Source organism: Ursus arctos, unplaced genomic scaffold (genome assembly GCF_023065955.2).
Source record: "Ursus arctos isolate Adak ecotype North America unplaced genomic scaffold, UrsArc2.0 scaffold_20, whole genome shotgun sequence".
NCBI lineage: Eukaryota > Metazoa > Chordata > Mammalia > Carnivora > Ursidae > Ursus > Ursus arctos.
This window is the reverse complement of record NW_026622875.1, coordinates 9,796,743-9,815,617: the sequence shown is the minus strand read 5'-3', so window position 1 is coordinate 9,815,617 and position 18,875 is coordinate 9,796,743. Positions and strand designations below refer to the sequence as shown.

Below are 18,875 nucleotides of genomic sequence, written 5' to 3'. Positions count from 1 at the left end.
CGAGCCCCACATCAGGCTCCTCCACTATGAGCCTGCTTCTTCCTCTCCCACTCCCCCTGCTTGTGTTCCCTCTCTCGCTGGCTGTCTCTCTCTCTGTCAAATAAATAAATAAAATCTTTAAAATAAAATAAAATAAAATAAAATAAAATAAAAGTCTTTTTTAAAAAAAGACATTTAACCAATAATTAATAACCTTCCAAAACAGAAAGTACAACACCCAGACGGGTTCACCAGTGAGTTCTAACATTTAAGAAGGAAATTAAACCAATTCTCTACAATCTCTTCCAGATGATAGAAGCAGAGGAAATACTTCCTGACTCATTCTGTGGGGCCAGTATTACCCTAATACCAAAACCAGACAAGACATTTAAAAACTATAAACTAATATCTCACTTAATATCTCTCATGAACATTGATATAAAAATCCTCGACAAAATATTAGCAAATAGAATCCAACAATCTATGGGGAGAATTACATACTATGATCAAGTGGGTTGTATGCCAGGTATGCAAGGCTGGTTCGACATTCAAAAATCAATTAATGTAATCCATCACATCAATAAGCTAAAGAAATCACATGGTCATATTAACAGATGCAGGAAAAGCATTTGACAAAATCCAGCACCAATTCATGATAAAAACTCTCAGAAAACTAGGAATACATATAGATATAGATATATAGATATAGATAAATATGGTTCCCTATATTGGGGAACGTCTTCAACTTGATAAAGAACACTTACAAAAAACTAACAGCTAACATCACAATGGTGAGAAAATCAAAGCTCTCCTGCTAAGATGAGGACTAAGGAAAGATGTCCACTCTCACCACTGCTTTTCAATATTGTATTGGAAGTCCTAGCTATGGAAATAAGACAAGAAAAGGAAACAATGAAAGGAACAAAAGAAAAAGTATTCAGATAGGAAAGGAAGAAATAGAACTCTTTGTTTTATGACATGATTGTCTATGACAGAAAATCTAAAAGAATTAGGGTGGGGGAGAAGCCTCTTGGAACTAATAAGTGATTACAGCAAGGTTGCAGGATACAAGGTTAATATACAGAAGGTATCTGCTTTCCTTATACCAGGAATGAACCATGGAATTTGACAATAAAAATATACTACCGTTTACATTAGCACCCCCCAAAAATGAAAAACTTAGGTATAAACCTAACAAAATATGCAGAAGAGCTAAATGAGAAAAACTATAAAACTCTGATGAAAGGTATCTAAAGAGGATGAAATAAACGGAGAGATATTGTACGTTCATGGAAAGAGTCAATATTGCCAACATGTCAGTTCTTCCCAACTTCATCTATAGATTCAAAATAATCCCAGTCAAAATCCTGGAATTTTGACACACTGATTCTAAAGCTTATATGACAATCCAAAGACCCAGAACAACCAACTCGATACTGAAGAAAAATAATAATACTTGCAAGGATGTGGAGCGAGAAGAACCCTTCTTCATTGCTAGTGGGAATGCAAGAGTACAGCCACTTTGGAAGACAATTTGGAAGTTTCTTACAAAACTAAACATACTCTTATATCATAGGATCTAGTAATTATGCTCCTTGGTATTTACGAAAATGAACTGAAAATGTCCATACAAATGTCTATACAAAACCCTGCACACAGGGGCGTCTGAGTAGCTCAGTCAGTTAAGCGTCCAGCTCTTGGTTCCGGCTCAGGTCATGATCTCAGCGTGGTGAGATCCAGCCCCTCGTCAGGCTCTGCACTCAGTAGAGTCTGCTGTTCTCCCTCTCCTTCTGCCCCTCCCCCTGTTCATGCATGCACTCTCTCTCTCTCTCAAATAAATAAATAAATCTTTAAAAAAAAAAAACCCTACACATGGATATTTATAGTGAATTTATTCACAATTGCTGAAACTTGGAAACAACCAAGAAGTCCTTCAATAGGTGAGTCAATAAACTATGGTGCAGCCAATGGAATATATTCAGCACTGAAAAGAGCTATCACTCCCTGAAAAGTCATGAAGACATTTAAATGCATATTACTAAGTGAAAGAAGCCAGTATGAACACGCTCTATGGTTCCAAGTGTATGACATTATAAAAAAGGTGAAACTAATGGAGACAGTGAAAAGATGATGGTTTCCAGGGTTTGTGGGGGTAGGAAGGAATAGGCAGAACACAAAGAATTTTTAGGGCATTGAAACTATTCTGTATGATACTATAACGTCGATTCTTATTATACATTCATCAAAACCCACAGAATGTACAATACCGAGAATGAACTCTAATGCAAACTATGAACTTTGCGTGATACTGATGTGTCAGTGTGGGGTTATAAATTATAATAAATGTACTCACTGTGGTGGGTGATGTAAATAGAGGAGGAAGTTGTGTGTATGAAGGAAGGGTATATGGGAAATCTCTGTACCTCCCGCTCAATTTTGCTGTAATTTAAAACTGCTTAAAAAAATAGTTTATTAATTTCTTAAAGTGGAGTGTTCATGGATATCATATGTACAGCAACATAACTTTATAATTCCTTCCTTATATTTTCGACTACCATATGTAGTAAGTTTCTAAGTGTTTGGACATTCAGAACAAAACCAATATAACATGTCTCAGCATCTCTATCAGCTTGTGGCTCCCTAAAGACAAGTCCCTATGTTTGTAATACTAGCACCCAGATGAATGCCTAGCCCAGAGTAGATGTCACTAAACGTTTATTAAAGGCTTCAGGAAAAGCAATGATGGGTAGAAGAAAGAGGACCAAAGGAGGAGTAAGATTAACCTTGTTTGGCTATTTACTAGACCCTCTGACCTTGGGCAAATGACATGTTCCCTGAGATTCATTTTCGGAATATAACATGGAGATAACCTCATGTCTTTGTGAAATTGTTGTAAGGACCAAATGAAATGCGCCGCCTATAAGTTTTTTTAAGTTGCATAATGCTTTCCAAAAAAAAATCAGCTAATCTTACTCATGGTAAATGACTAAATAGATACTACGTTAAAAGGGAGAAAAAAGGAAGGAAGGGCTGGATAGAAACAAGGAGAAAGAAAATTAAAGGAAAACAAAGATAAACTCAGCCATCATCATTCAAATGACTTGGAACAAGATTCTGTACCCCTTCCTCCTCTCACGCACACAATAAATGTTAGACACATGCTTTCTCTCACATTTTCCTTAAGTTCTCTTTTTCACCAATTTATCAAGTACTTACCCAATGCAAATAGGTACCAGGCCTGGAGCTGGGAAAAGGGAATGAGACACAACCCCTGTCCTCAGAAAAGTCTAAGTCTAGTGGAAGAAACAGACATATGAACAGATTGATACATTGAGTGGAATCAAAGCCCTCCCCCCCCACCCCCGGCAAATGTGGGTAATTCTTAATGGGTTGGGTATAACTAAGGAAAAGGAGATGACAATCAGAAAAGGCTCTCTAGAAGAAAGGATCCTTCCAGAATACATCTTGGAAAATGTAGTGAGCAAAGAAGGAAAGGACATTCTAAGGCAGAGGAGACCAGGTGATAGAAACAGGACAAGGGCACCAAATCCAAGAAGACCTTGTATGCAAGGCTATAGAACCTTATTTCATACACCATGGGGACCCACTAAAGGGTTTTTTTTTTTTTTTTAAAGATTTTATTTATTTATTCGACAGAGAGAGACAGCCAGCGAGAGAGGGAACACAAGCAGGGGGAGTGGGAGAGGAAGAAGCAGGCTCTAGCGGAAGAGCCTGATGTGGGACTCGATCCCGTAACGCCGGGATCACGTCCTGAGCCGAAGGCAGACGATTAACCGCTGTGCCACCCAGGCGCCCCAGCCCACTAAAGGGTTTTAAGATGCTTAACATCAATATCCAGAAGCTTTACTTCCACCCTCTGTGGATATTGCTACTGTTGCAAGCAACTGTCCCAGCCACCTGTTCCTGCTCAGCCTTGGAATAGTCTAGCTAGCTAGCCTCTAAGAAAGGAGTCAAATGGGAAACTGTGACACTTCACAGGGCTTGCTCTAGTCAGACTTTGCAGAAACTGGAGGCTTCCTGCTAGCTCGCAAAAGAAAAGAAAAATTAGGAAACCTGTTCATCTATGCTTGACTTCTCACCTGTTGTGTGATTTCCTTGGGACTGACGAGTCCCTGATCCATTCTCCAAACAAGTGAAACCCAGATCAGGAGTCCAATCCAAACACTGAAAGCTTGCACTAAAATTTAAGAATAATTACTTCCTCTTCTTTATTAGCAATCTCCAAATAGTAATCACGAAGTCACTCTCTCCTCTTTTCCGAAGTCCTATCAGTAGAAGAATACCGCTTGTATGGGCAACAGATAGATGCACATGGTGTCTGGGGGTTGGTCTGATAACCCATCACTCGGCACCAACCATTTATGTCACTACCACATCACTCTGATTCCACCAAACAAGGCAGCTAAATTTTATCCCTTTGCAAATGAATTTCAACAACTTTACATCATGTCAATCTCTTTAAAAACAAGCCAAGTCTAAGGATAGAACTTTGTGGGTTCCAAACCCCCAAGAAGACAAAAATCTCTCAAGTTCAGTAAGGGAATGAAATTGGGTCCCTCTCCCTTTCACCATTACACTCCTACCCCAACCAGCACCCCAGGGTTTGTCCAAAGAGAGGAAGATTGATCCTCAGTGCTGGGGAAAAGTTCAGAGTTGGGGACTGAGGGTAATCAGGGTCTGATTGCTTTCCTCCCCACTCTTCCCCCATACAACAACCTTCAAGTGGTGTGATTTGCCAAACACATTATCTTTGTTGCCCCCACCCCCAGCGCAGGATTTGGGAAGGATTATTTTTAAACTAGCAATATCAACACAAAATGCAAAGAAATTTGATTTCTTTACAAGTCGCCTGACAAATATGGTCTTTAGAGCATAATGAAAACACTCAGAGACATAAATTGCTGCTTAGAACTCTCCCCTGTAGAAGCTATCTCTTCTTCTGTGAAGAGATGAAAAGGAAAATAGTTCTGAGGGCTCTGGGTCCCTTACTCAGCAGTCATCGTATGAACTTCAGTTGAAAAAAAATACCCACCAAGTGCTTAAAAATCTGCTTTAATTATATTTCCATGAATTCCAAGAACATCATTGCAGTTAATATTACAAAAAAGCAAAGAGGGACATCTGAACATGCAATAAAAAAATGGGTTCACAGTGAAAATAACGTATGTTGGTACTAAAATATAGTTACTTGGCTCCATGAAGGGAGAAGGTTTCTTCTAATTATCTATTTACTTGGATTTTATTATGAGAAAAAAAAATTTTTTTTCTCGACAGCTTTGGGGACATTTTCAATCTGTGCTACTCTTACTGTTAGTATCTGACAGAAGTCCCTCGTTCTGAAAGCCATTATTTGCAGTCTATAATTTAATCAGAAAATTCAAAAGTACAACAAATAGCTTGGCAACTGTGTTCTTGTTACATACAAAGCCATTAGCAAAAATATGTAACAAAATTTATGTAAAACAAACAATTTTGTCTTTATATACAGAAGTTTGCTTTATCCTCATAATCTCACAGCCTACTCTAAAATGAGAGGGTGTGTGTTGGGGGGAAACAGCTACCAATCTGCTTTGAACTCCTTCTGCACGGGGTAGAGAAATCCTAAAAGGTAGGGTAACTATTTTAATCTTCTTTTAACTGAGTTATAAAAAATGCATCTGGGCTTCTCAAGGAAGATGGAAATCTAGGAATGATGATAATGGCTTTAAAATAAAGAATTTATCCCTTTGTCCTTTGCAAAATTTCTTAATGAACTCAACAATTAGAGAGTAAAATTGAGTACATTTGCGACTGTGATCTGAGGACGGACAGTAGAGAGCGTGGTGGAGAAACAGACGGACATCGTAAGCCAAGCGGCTGAGAAGTGTCACAACCAGGCATGCACACATTTCATACTGAGCGCGTTTACACTTCAGGGGAGAAGGATCATACGCACATGGGAAATGTCACCCCGATCTATATACAAACGCAGAAACAGGAAGAACACGGGGAGTCAAAGGGAGACCAAAATACAAGTTTAAAAATACATTTTAAAATCATTTCGAAGCCACGACCATGTTTACTGAAAACTCTGCCAATTCTACAGAATACTTTGTAAACATCGAAAATGCAGCTTTATGTAATTCACAGTCTCAAAAGAAAATAAATTTCTGGTTTGTCCTCACTGCTGGGCTCGGTCTGCAACATGGAATTATCGGCACAAAACGGGTCGCCGTGGCTGGGTCGCAAGGCGGCGCACGCCCCCTCCGGGATGCCCCGGCCTTCTAGGCCGCCTCCTTTGCTGCTCCGCAGATAGCCCGCGATGTAGGAGCCGGTGGAGTGCCGGTTGCCCGCAGGCAGGGGCGCCGAGGGTTTGTTTCGCAGAACCACTCCTCCCACGTGGCTGGGGTTGACACCTTTTTGCTTGCTGGCTTCCTGCTTTTCCTTGGCACGGCTGGCAATGTTGCGCACTCTGCTCTGGCTTCTGGATGACAACTTTCTGACCAGTGCCCTGGGGAACTGACTGGCGTCCTGCTTTGAATAGAGCACCTGACAGCCGTCTTCCTGGTCGAAAGACACAAGCTTCCGCAGCTGCTCCGTCAGGGCATCTATGGGCTCTAATGACTTTGTCTTCACAGTCACGCCCTTCTTGTCTCTCATGCCAGTTGTAACAAAACTCTTACTAATACACTGGTACTTGCTTTCGAAGTTGCAGGCTATGTCCTCCGATGTTAAGTCCCCTAGACTTTTGGATTTGCAAGGGCTGGGCAGCTTTAGAGCAGGCAGAGGACGGTGCGTGGGCTGCTCGGGCGCAGGGGCGTGCGTGCCTTCATCACTAGACAGGGGCACACCCGTCTGCTTCATTTTTGCGTCTGAATTTGAGCAGTTGTTGTGCATAAAACCAGCACCCTGGTAGGCTAGACAGGAAATACTTTGATTTTTGACATCTTGAATATTGTTGAATATTTCAGAGACAGAAGGGTAGAGAGTCCCTCTACAGTAGCCATTTCTCAAACCTCTCTGAAAATGTTCCGCCACATCCTGACCGTCTTGCGCTTTTAAAGGAGAAGCAGGGTGACTCGCGTCCTCTCTTCTATATTCATAGGTTATGGACAGATTTTCGGAGTCTCCGTCCATTTCCACGAGACTGCTCTCTCCAGAATTTAAACAGAGAGTGGTTTCAGCCATTACATCTTCCCGTGCCAGGTCGGTGGACGTGGTAGGGCTGTGGTTCTTGAGCATTTCCCATTCTTTGCCATTGGTGGGACTTTTTGGTAACCAGCAGTGAGAAGTATTAGCGGACCCAGGCAGGTTGCTTTCCACAGCCCCCGCCTTGGCCTTACCAGGAAGGTGATCATCTGGTTTGGCGTTAGAGACAGGAGTGCAGGTGGTTTCACAAACTGCGTGTGTCAAGTGTTTGGAGGTCTCGGGACTTGAGAATGCAATTGGGGCAGGAGACGAGCACAGGAAGGCTGACTTGGGTTTTCCCAGGGAAAAGTCATGCTTGAAGGGAATCTTACGGTCCAAGGTGGGCAAAGGACCACGACTTGACATGACACTTGTGCTATGGAGCTGAGAAACAACAGTGAGGTTTGCCTGATCGCTGGTCTCCTCAAACTGGCCAATCAGTGCTGAGATGGAACTGCCTGGCTCATTCTCATTGGTTAACGTGACATTGTCAATAAGATGGGAAATTTCACTCTCCTGCAGAATGGCCGTAGAATGCGAGTCAGGTACGTCAGAACAGAGCATAGAGACGTCTGACAAAGAAAAGGACGTTGCAGCTCGGGCCTTAACCCAATTCCCTTCCAAGTTCTTAATCTCCAGACTGCTTTGAGAAAAAACGCTTCCTGACAATGTGCTTTTTTCTTCTACAAAGCTCCCAGCATTCCCATTTGCCTTGGTTTTCACACTGCACGGACCTTGTGTTAGGGTAACTATAGGATCAAGAGCCAGATGCTGCCTTGGGGGGAGGGATTTGCTGGGGCACTCCTGTTCCGGGCCATCACTTGATACGTTTGATTTGGTGCTCCCACCCTTAAGACCTGGCACTCCCAACTGTTCTCCCGTGGTTGGTGTGGAGGCAACACAAATGGCGGAGTCCCCTTGGCTGATGTCTTTGTGGAGGAGGGCGCTAGAGGAAGAGGATAACTTTTTGTTGAAATTTGGAAAGTGCTGGTCTTTTATACTTGCCTTCCCTTTTCTTCTTCCGTCCTTATCTTCTGCTGAATGAAACAAACAACATTTTAGGCAACATGTATCACTTTTTGTAGACCCTGCAAACATTCATGTTTGTCTTCAGACAGACGAATGGAGAATGTAAGTCTGTTACACCGTGACAGAATATAGTTATGGATTGCAGAGGTTTGCAACAAAGTGTCTGTGTGATGAATAAATGGTAAAATATTTATAGGAATTTCACTGAAGCTTCCCTTTGAGTATCTATTACATCAGCTAAGGATGTAATATTCATTGTCAAAAAAAAAATGTCAATGAGTTACCATACTTTTACAGTGAGGATTACCTTAAGTTGTTTCCTATTCAGATTTGTACTACACAGAAGCATGGCAATAAAAATAGAACAAGACAGTTCTGTTAAACAAAGTATTGTGGTACCTGTAAGCAAGAGACTATAAGCTTTCAAAGTTACACATGGATTAGTAAAAACCACAAATCATATCATTAAAAAAAATAACCACTTTGGCAAAAGGACTAATTTAATCACTGTCTAAAGCAGATTGGAAGGTGCAATAAATGTATTAAAATACCAATATCTATTGACTTTGAGATGTAAAAATAAAGACTGGGTCACCAATTCTATGCCGTTGTTAATATCTAATTTTTTCTTAATCATATTTTTGTTTTTAAAACACAAATTTCATATTGCATTCTCCCTTAAAAGAGGCAGTAAGTTATCAGGCACGGTACGGAAATCTATAAAAACACACTATTCACAGGAATTTGGGGTACCCATCATGCTTAGGATAATGCTAAGACAATATCAAATGTTCAATTATTCTTGACCTAATTATTTTAATAGTTTTTTTTTAAAGGTTTTCAGTCAGGATATATAAGAAAGAAGAATTTATTTAACTTATTAAATATCTTCCTAACTAAAGAAAAAGTCATCATAAAAACTTTGATAAATCCAAAAATTACCAAGAAAAAAATTAAATAGCCTAAGATGTTACCACTCAGAGACAGCTACTGTAAGCTCTTTTAGGGGGACAGAATTATATATAGAATTTTGTATTCTGCGTTTTCTCCACTAATTTTTGTTTCTTACGTTATAACTTGAATCATTGCGTGGCTTTGCTTGTTCTGTAGTTACCACAAGTCTCATATAATATAAATGAGAGTGACAAATTATAAAGCTGTTAAAGGGAAGAAATATGCATCAACTCAATATTGCTTTCTGGATCAACCAGTGTTTATTTCTACTGAGTAGAGCTTTATTTTCTCTCAAAATGGGATTTTGAAATAAACTTTAAAGCACATTTTCATCTCTTTTCTGACACTGCTCTTAGCACATTTTCCAACTTTTAAGCTTCTTTTTCTCTTCAAGTACGCCATTCAAAAATTCATTTGTTTCCCCAGAATATCTTATAATAAAAATCAATATAAGCAAAATGGAGTTTGTGAAAAAATAGAACACTGAAATTAGACTGTATGATAAAAGGAGAATTTTCCTAAAGTAAACGGGTATCACATTATCTTTGTCTGAGATGATTGTGATTTAATTAAAACACTTTGGTTATGGAGACATCAAATGGACAGAGTTTTGGTACTTCAGTTACCAAGGGCAGGGGAAAGAGTCATTGCCACATCTCAGGAGCTCTTGGGTACCTTGCAAAGCGAGCATTATTCTTTATCAAGTTCTTGGTATGAGTGAAGCATTATGCTCGACTTAGGGGGAAAGACAGGTAAGGCTTGATCCGTATGCTTGAGGAGCCTATAACTGGACAGGAGCCGGAGACATGCTTCCCTCCCCGCCAACATCCAGGGATCGGGGAAAGGAGGCCAGAGGAAAATATCGCCTGAGCTACCTCTTGAGGAAGCAAAGATTTCTCAAGTGAAGACAAAGGCTTGCTTTTAACATCTGGCTTGACTTCTTTCTCCGTAAACATTTCTAATCGTGGAAATGTGTTATATGTTGGGGAAAGAAACACAACTCTATCCAACCTCAAAAAAAAAAAAATCAATATAATTCTATTAAACCTCAGAACGATCAGTAAATATTGCATCCACTTGGAAAACCAAGATCTCTGCTCCTGTTTTGCCCGTTTCACCTCCCTACAGGGCACCTCACAGACCCCCGGGCTCCATACCGTCACACCTGATTGTTCCCCTTTTCCCTCACTATCAATTTCAAATGTCAATGTAGCTCTTCCCCCCTCGCCCCAAAGTTTAAGATCTGGCCTAAAGCTAACCTTACAAATTATTTATTTTTTTGGTCTATTTTTACCTGGACTATAGAAAGAACATTAACCAGGTCATAATGGTAATCAGGAACCAAAATACGGCTTCGAAAGAGAAACTTAAAGCATCTTACCCAGGGAATGTTCTTTTCCTTCAGCGTCTTTCGCTGCTGCAGACAGAGGCAGTGTCAAGGCCCCCAGAAGACTTTTGTCAACAGGCAAAGAGACAGGGCGCTCTTGCAAACTCCGTGTGGTCCTCCTCAGGACACCGTCGTGATCTCTTGAAGCCTCAGACACAGAATCCTTTATCTCGACCATTTCCTGGAAGCCCATTTTGCTCTTTTTTCTGCCTTTGGCCGGAGCACTGGCTGTGCGTCTCAGAATCCGATCTCCAATCGATCGTTTCCGAACATAATGGGAATTGTTTTCTGACGAGCCGTGCCGGGGATTCTTATTGAACAACCCCTTCAGACCTTGGAGCTGTCTGTTCTGCAGGCACAGAAGAAGGAAGCCCACGTTAAGCAAATCCCATTGTGTCAACACCTTGCCTTTTCAATGACAGCTCCACGAAAAATGGACACAGAACAAAATCGTACAGCCATTGAAGGATATCCAACTAAGAAAACGGCAGCTCACAGCATGTCTGTACAACATCATGCACGCCTTATTGACCTTACTTGGCGAGGAGGCAGCCTTCCATTTTTGCAACCAAGCTACCCAGAAGCTTCCTACCCGGAGATGACAAGGTGATAGGAAAAGTTTCCACACTTAATAGACCGCTATGAACTTCAGCCACCTTAAAGCAACAGATGCATGTTTCAAAGTGGCAAGCAGGAAATGGAGTGATATGAGAGAGCATGCTGCCATAACCACTTAAAAAGAAATATGTCAGCGAGAGCAAGGCGCCATGCTGAGAAACTACCTTTGTAGCTCCTAGAAAGTGCAATATAGTATAACTGGGGTTGAGTATTAAAGGGCTCCACTGCAAGGGAAGAAAACAAAACACAACAGAACACAATTTGGGCTCATTCAAGAAAGTGGCACAAGTAACCACAAAAGACAAGAATGCATATGCTTCTATAAACCCTTTCTTCCACCTTCGGTGATTTCTCATCACAGGTTCATCCGTTACTCAGCTCATCCCCGCCACATTGTGGTTTATGCATCCCAACTCAAATATACCTTGAAAAATAATATATGATGTGACTTGGAAGTGGACATCTATTTAGGAGAATGGAAAGCCTATGGAACACTTTCTTTTTCATATTTTAATTCCTTTCTGGCTCAAGTTTTAAATAAATTCTGAATTTCGTTGTTTCCCTCAAGCAGGATGAATACTAGATACTAGTTAGGTAACCTGGGATCCCTAGAAGTTCAAGAATCATTGTCAATCGTTCACATTTGCGTGCATTTATGCCAGAGAAAGCATCGCAACAAGCAGCCCAGGCAGAAACTGAGGACTAGACATAGAAAGTCATAGAATAAAACTTCATTACTCTTAGACTCCTTCGTTCCCCTCCCATACCAACTGATGTAAGGAGAAACATTATACCCCCTAATTCAGCCTGAATTGTTCCACTCCCTAGAAACTGGCTTGTAGTCACAGTAATGTTAAGATTAGCGAACATTTTTGGTCATTTACTATATGCCAGGCAGCTTTCTAAGGATAACATAATTTTTTATGAGATAGGTACTGTTTTTACCCTACCTTTACAGATGGGGAAGCTAAGGCATAGAGGATGTCTATAACTCTCCAGGAGAAGCTTCAAGCACTGTGGACTTTCTAGAACAGAGCACTGGGCATTCCTCGGTGCTAGCCAAGGCTCTTACAGTCCCTCCTAATCACATCTGGTCCCAGCAAATCGTTCCAGTGGCCAAGTCCCCAATCACTTGGCATGACTAAAGGACAGCCTATTGATTTGTAAGCCTCAAATAAGTTGTGTAATGAAGACAGTAGCATCAGGAGAAAACTAGAATACATTTTTTGTAGTCTATTTCTTAAAAGAAAGTCCTTATCATGCCCTTAAAAGTCCCGTGGGTGGCTTTAGATTCATTCACAGTTTTAGGTTTTCAGCTAAATACAACGACACCAAATGAATACGTCCCGCTTAGAACTGGCTGGAATCACAGTCTGGTTAGTACTGGTAATTCCTTAACCATCTGAGACACCACATTTCCTGCTGCAGCCAGCTAGGTCTTCTTAAAATAAAATTCAATGTTTAAGCATATATTTATTGTTGTAGTGAAACAAAGGATCATCTGAGAGATTAGTGGTTTTCTCATAAGCTCAGAGAGGCCCCCTAAGTGGAAGGAATGAGTACACACCCCAAAACAACGGAAGGAGCACATGTGGATCAGGACAAGACCTGGCAGGCTAGCACACAGGGCTCACTGGGCTTCCCTCTAGTTTACCACTAAAGAACAACTTTGTTAAGAAGTACGTGCCTTTTAAGCAATTACTCAAAAAATAACTTTGTTAAGGACCATGTGGCTTTAAGCCCTATAATCTTTCTCACCTTTCCATAGATTTCATTGATTGTTACGTGGACAAATATAGATGCTTCTGTCAGTCCTTCCAAATAGACGTGCCGGTAGCCTGAGAAAAGCAGAGAAAATAGTTTCCTTTTACTTGGACTTACATTTAACTTTCCCATGGGTGCAACTAAATGAAGTATTACTTACTTTATTATTTATTATTTTATTATTATTTATTATTTTATTTATTATTTACTATAATTCTTTACATTTCACAAAACATGTTAACATTCATATAACACATATTTTATATATCATATATGCTACATGGTGTATATATCACAGATCATATATTAAATCTTCCGAAGAAAACTGAATGGTCAGGCTAGAGAGGAAAGGCCAGACCCTACCTACCAGGCACTAAGCTGCTGAAGGTCACGGTTCTTTGTCCAACAAAGTCTCGTCCAATCGGATCATGATCCCATACAAGGAACCGAACCAAAGCTATGTCTGGCATGTGTACTGTAAATGTCAGGGTTTCTTCCCACACAGGGTTAAATCCTCAGAGAAATAGGAAGAGAAAAATCAGAAAAGCAAAGGGCTTGGGGAAAAATGAATTGGCAGCAACATCTGCAAAGCAGACTGAAAATTGCTTGCGATGGTTATTAAACTCGTGAAGATGACCACACCAGTCCAGGATGCCTTACTGGAATAAACTCTTGGAATTCGCCCCATTGCTAGAAAATAATTGGTAGGAAGATTGCTTGTAAATGATTGCATCAATTCTAATAATCTTTGATGCCCAAATTGCATTGTAGGGAAAGTTCCTTTAGGCAATTTCAGAATGTTTCAATAAGCTCAAAAATATCTTTAGTAGTGATCTAAGAATGTTTACGCAGGAAAAAAAAAAGGAAGAAATAAAGAGAGAAAGAGAGATCCCACTTTGCCAGAAACAGGAAGAATTATGGTTCTCACCCACAAAAGATTCTGCTGCTATAATAATCACCAGCAAACGTTTTATAAGGTGCTGTGCGGGTTTCAACGCTACTGTAGATATAGCGCCTTATTTAACCCTTACAGCGATCCTCTAAGGATGGCAAGGCAGGGTTTTTGTGTTTTTTTTCTAATTAAGAAAAACTACATTATTATTAGCTTTCAAAACTATATAATTTTTTTAAATTACACAAGTAACAAATGCTTTTTTTTAAAGGATATCTTTTTTTTTTAATTAATTAATTAATTAATTAATTTGACAGAGAGACAGCCAGCGAGAGAGGGAACACAAGCAGGGGGAGTGGGAGAGGAAGAAGCAGGCTCCCAGCGGAGGAGCCTGATGCGGGGCTCGATCCCAGAATGCCGGGATCACACCCTGAGCCAAAGGCAGACGCTTAACCGCTGTGCCACCCAGGCGCCCCAGGATATCTTTTTTTTTTTTTTTTAAGATTTAATTTATTTATTTCAAGAAAGAGAGTGAAAGAGAAAGAGAGAGAGAGTACAAGCAGGGGAAGTGGCAGGCAGAGGGAGAAGCAGGCTCCCTGCTGAGCAAGGAGCCCGATGCGGGACTGGATCCCAGGACCCTGGGAATCAGACCTGAGCCAAAGGCAGACGTTTAACTGACTGAGCCACCCAGGCATCCTACAAATGTTTTTTTTTAAGTAAGAAATGCAAGTATTTATAAGTCATTTTGTGGTTGAGAAAATTGATATTCAGAGAAAACAATGCACGTAAGGCCACACAGCTAGTTACAGAGCCAAATTAGACTGTGCACTATTGTTTTCCAGTGCCTTCCCATGAAGCAAGACCTTAATACATGGAAGATATATTTTCATAGCTCTTGAAAATAAATAGAAAGATATATAATTTAACTCATATTCTGAAAGGTAAAAATAAATTTCTTGATAAAATTTTCTCAGATAAAATAAACTATATAAACTGATAAAATTTCAAGTGCTAAGTTTGTTTTTCTTTTCTAAAAATGAAAATAAATTTTATTAAATACATGTATTCAGGAGGCATCAGCTACTTAATCTTACTATAAAATACCTCAGCTAAGGAAATAATTATGGACTGAAATCATTGAACTGTCCCTTCTAAACAAGAGAAGAGATTGTGTTTTTGTTACCTTGGTAATGACTTTTCAATTACTTCTGAGACAAAAACAAAAACAAAAACAGAACAATGGCCGTTGACGGGAAAATGCAATATACAAGTCCGCTTCCTTTAAGCATGTTATTTCCTTAAGTAATACGTTTATGCTACTCTTGAATCCTCAAATTCCTTTCCTTAAGCTAGCACTCAGAAAAAACTCCTCTTAACGGGGGCACCTGGGTGGCTCAGCTGGTTGAGCATCTCACTCTTGATTTTGGCTCATGGTCATGATCTTGGGGTCAAGGAATTGAGCCCTGCATCTGGCTTGCACTCAGTGTGGAGTCTGCTTGAGATTCTCTCTCCCTCTCCATCTGCCCCCCAACCCCGCTCATGCTCGAGCTTGCCCTCTAAAATAATCTTAAAAAAAACGAATCTGAAACTAGTGATGTACAAAATGTTGGCTAATTGAATTTAAAAAAAAAAGGGGGGGAAACTCCTCTTAAGGTCTCCCTCTGAACCTCTAATTTCTTAAATGTTTTGAGCACTGTGGTTTAGATTTAGAGTATTAATGACTAGAGATTGAGAAAAATAGGTATGCCATAATGCTTGTCAAATGTATGAACAAACACCATGTAAGGAGGTTACCAAGAAAAAGACATGAGGCTTAGGTTAAGAAAGCTATTTTTACGGCATGGCCAGAATACAAGAATGTTGCCCATTCACCATATGGACATATTAAGAAGTAAACTTGCCAGAGCACACTGCACTTGCCTTTCGAGTTTTATATGCTCCAGAACACAATGAAAAATCATCAAGACATACAGGCATCATGAATGAGAGCTCTGAAGTAACTTACATCATGAAAATACAATATAAATATGTAATAGAGGCATTTTCCTAAGTTTTAACCCAGCCCTTTAAAATATCATTAATTCTCTTCATTAGAAAAAAAGTTTTGCTTCAAAAGCAAAGCATTTAAGAGTCTCGATTAAAATCCACGAAAACAGACCATGAATCAATCCCACATTTACTCAGTTTCACATGCTAAAAGACTTTAACAGAAACTCAGAGGGCAGTTATGAATTTTAGGGATTTGTTTCTCTTCTACATAGACAATTTGTTCTTTTTCAGCGCAAATTTTATTTCTAGAGCCTCTTGATTAAAAGGAAACAGACTGTCATCTTACCATTGTCATCTACCACACGGGTTTGATCTTTACAACAATCTACTGGCAATCCGATAATTTCGACTTCAACAAAAGGGTCAATGATCTATGTAAATAAAGAGAGAGTATTATTACAACTGATACATTTCTATATGTGTGTTAATTAATTTGCGAATATTAGCCAAAATGCTCATGTTTCAATAGTAACCCCTTTCATTAGGTGCCTACTTTCCTGTTAGGAAAGAGAAACTGTAACAACAGATTTAGGTATCTGAAACAGAAATAAAAGTTTAAATTTTTGTTTGCCAATATTTACTGATGCTATACAAATTTTTTCAAATGAAGCTACAACTCCAGTTCGAGGTATATATCCAACAGAAATGAGAGGTTTTGTCCATGCTTAGAGCAGCTGTATTCATTACAGTCACATACTGGAAACAACCTAAATGTCTATCATGAATAGGATGGATGAATCATGGATTATTCATTTAAGGACTACCATACAATAATGAAAAAGAAAAAATTCTGCAACATCGACATACTGTTGAGCAATCCAGACATAAAAGAGTATATTCTGGGGGTGCCTGGCTGGCTCAGTTGGTAGAGCATGCAACTCTTGCTGTTGGGGTTGTGAGTTCGAACCCCATGTTGGGTGTAGAGATTACTTAAAAAAATAAAATCTTAAAAAAAGAGAGAGAGAGAGCATATACTGTAAGAGTTCATTTACATGAAGTCTGAACACTGACAACATTAACCTGTTATGATAGGGGGTGGTGTTTGATATGGGGAGTTGGGAGTAGGTATTTACTGGAAGGGTAAATGGAAGACTTCTGGGGGGATTCTCAGATGTTCTGTGTTGATCTGGGTTGCATAGAAATTAATCAAGCTATGATTTGTGCGCTTTACTGTATTTAAATCACTTGTGTACTATTATGTAACTCAAAAAGTATCAAAAATAACAAAATTAAAAAGGAATCAATAGAAAAAATGAATGTTTAGTCTTCCTTCCCACATTCCCCACATTTCCTCTCCTCCAGGAGGAGAGACCCTGCTTTGTTGGTCATTCATAAGCTCTCTTTTATCATGCAATTTATGAATAAGAAGCAATGAAAGATTGAAACCTTAAGAATCCAGAAAGAGCTGATCTAGAAGTGTAAAGGAGAGAGAGTTATGAGTCTGAGAAAACATTTTAGGAACTTGGAAACTAAGGAGAATATGGAGTATTGAGGGAGCTTCAGGGAATAAGAGCTAGAAGTATGTTTGAAAAACATGTTGAGTACATCGGGTGGATACACATATTTTTTGTTTACTAAATAAATCATGAAGTTTACTCATTTTCAATTAATCATCTGATGCTAGAAGTTTTTCCTTTCAGTAAAACCCTGTGCTAAAACTGGACCATTGGGTACCTCAGATTTTGGGGGGCAGGTAGTGAATATGACCTTTTGTTCATAAGGAAATCAAGAAGACCACAGGCTTGAAGAGTAACTTCCTGCTTCAAAACCCGGCTCCCGTGTTGCCCTAGGCAAGCTCTGTACCTATGTTTCAGTGTCCTCATCTGCAAACCTGAGACCCCAGTGTCCGCTTCCTCAGACTGTAATCTCCATGAGATGCTGCAAGAACGGAATTGGATGGTGGCAAATACCTTTCTTTTTATTCCTATCACGAAGAAGCAATCAGGTAAATTCCAATTGAAGGACATTCTGAAAATAACTGGCTTGGACATTTTGTAAAATGTCAATATCATGAAAACAAATAAGAAATCTAGACGACTGTTCTAGATTTTAAAAGGATCAAAGAGAATGACAACTAAAAGCAATGTGTAATCCTTCATTGGATCCTGAATACATAAAGAAAAAAAGAAAAAAGAAAAAAGAAGGAGCTATAAGGACAATTTGGGGACAACTGGAGAAAACGGAATATAGATTTTATATTAGATAATATCATTATATCAATATTAAATGTCATCATATTGTGGTTAGAGAGGAGAATGTTCTCATTCTTAGGAGATAAGTGCTAAAGTACATAGGTTTTTAGGGGTCAAGATGTCAACAACTTATTCTCAAATGACTCTACGAAGAAATGCAAATGTATGTGTACATATGTGTTATTTAATTTTTGAATTTTGTTAAATTTACTTCATATACATACACAGACATATATACATAGACACATGAAAGAGAGAGAAAGCAAATCTAACAAAATTTAGAAATGTTATTGGTGAATCGAGATGCTAGAGATATGGCATTAATTTTACTATTCTCACAACTTTTCTGAGGTTCAAAAATCCTCACAATAAAAAGTTTGAGAGAAACAACAGGAAGTAAGTCTTCATTTTTGCAGACAGTGAAGAAAAAAGGAAAGAAGGGGTACGGATACATTTTCTGATACTGTCCAAACAATTACTCTTGCTGCTAAGAGGAGGACAGGATGGAAGCAGGGAGACCAGTCAGCTGCAGGTCTATGTCAGCAGAACTGACGAGAGACAATGGGGGTGTGGATTAGGCTGGAGGCAACAGAGATGGAACAAACGATCCCATATGAAACTCCTACTTTCTGAGTAGTAGGACTCGGTGCCGTCTGTAGACGTTGAGAAGGAAAGTGATGAGAACACCGGTTTGAGGAGAGAGAAGGCTGGAAATAGCCCCTGTGGAGAATGGGATTGAAGGCTGACAAGGTGAAGAGGACGATCACATAGCATCATGGGTCAGCTGAGATTTGCAACGAAGAGTTTATGGTGGAACCCAACA

The 18,875-nt window shown here is 39.6% G+C and overlaps 1 protein-coding gene across 6 annotated transcripts in view; it reads right to left on the bottom strand.

Moving 5' to 3' along the window:
* Window positions 1–5,114: 5,114 nt before the first annotated feature.
* Window positions 5,115–18,875, bottom strand: part of PLCH1 (phospholipase C eta 1) — a 209,373-nt gene continuing 195,612 nt past the window's right edge. For 4 of the 6 annotated variants that reach the window (XM_057316038.1, XM_057316039.1, XM_026497331.4 and 1 more), the window contains exons 19-23: window positions 16,147–16,231; window positions 13,287–13,433; window positions 12,914–12,993; window positions 10,532–10,886; window positions 5,115–8,204 (exon numbers count right to left, since the gene is read on the bottom strand). In XM_057316038.1, the coding sequence (XP_057172021.1) occupies window positions 6,124–8,204; window positions 10,532–10,886; window positions 12,914–12,993; window positions 13,287–13,433; window positions 16,147–16,231 (2,748 nt within the window). In that variant the 3' untranslated portion in view covers window positions 5,115–6,123. The remainder of the gene's footprint in view (window positions 8,205–10,531; window positions 10,887–12,913; window positions 12,994–13,286; window positions 13,434–16,146; window positions 16,232–18,875) is intronic. The other 2 variants (XM_057316041.1, XM_057316042.1) reach the window with 1 other exon arrangement.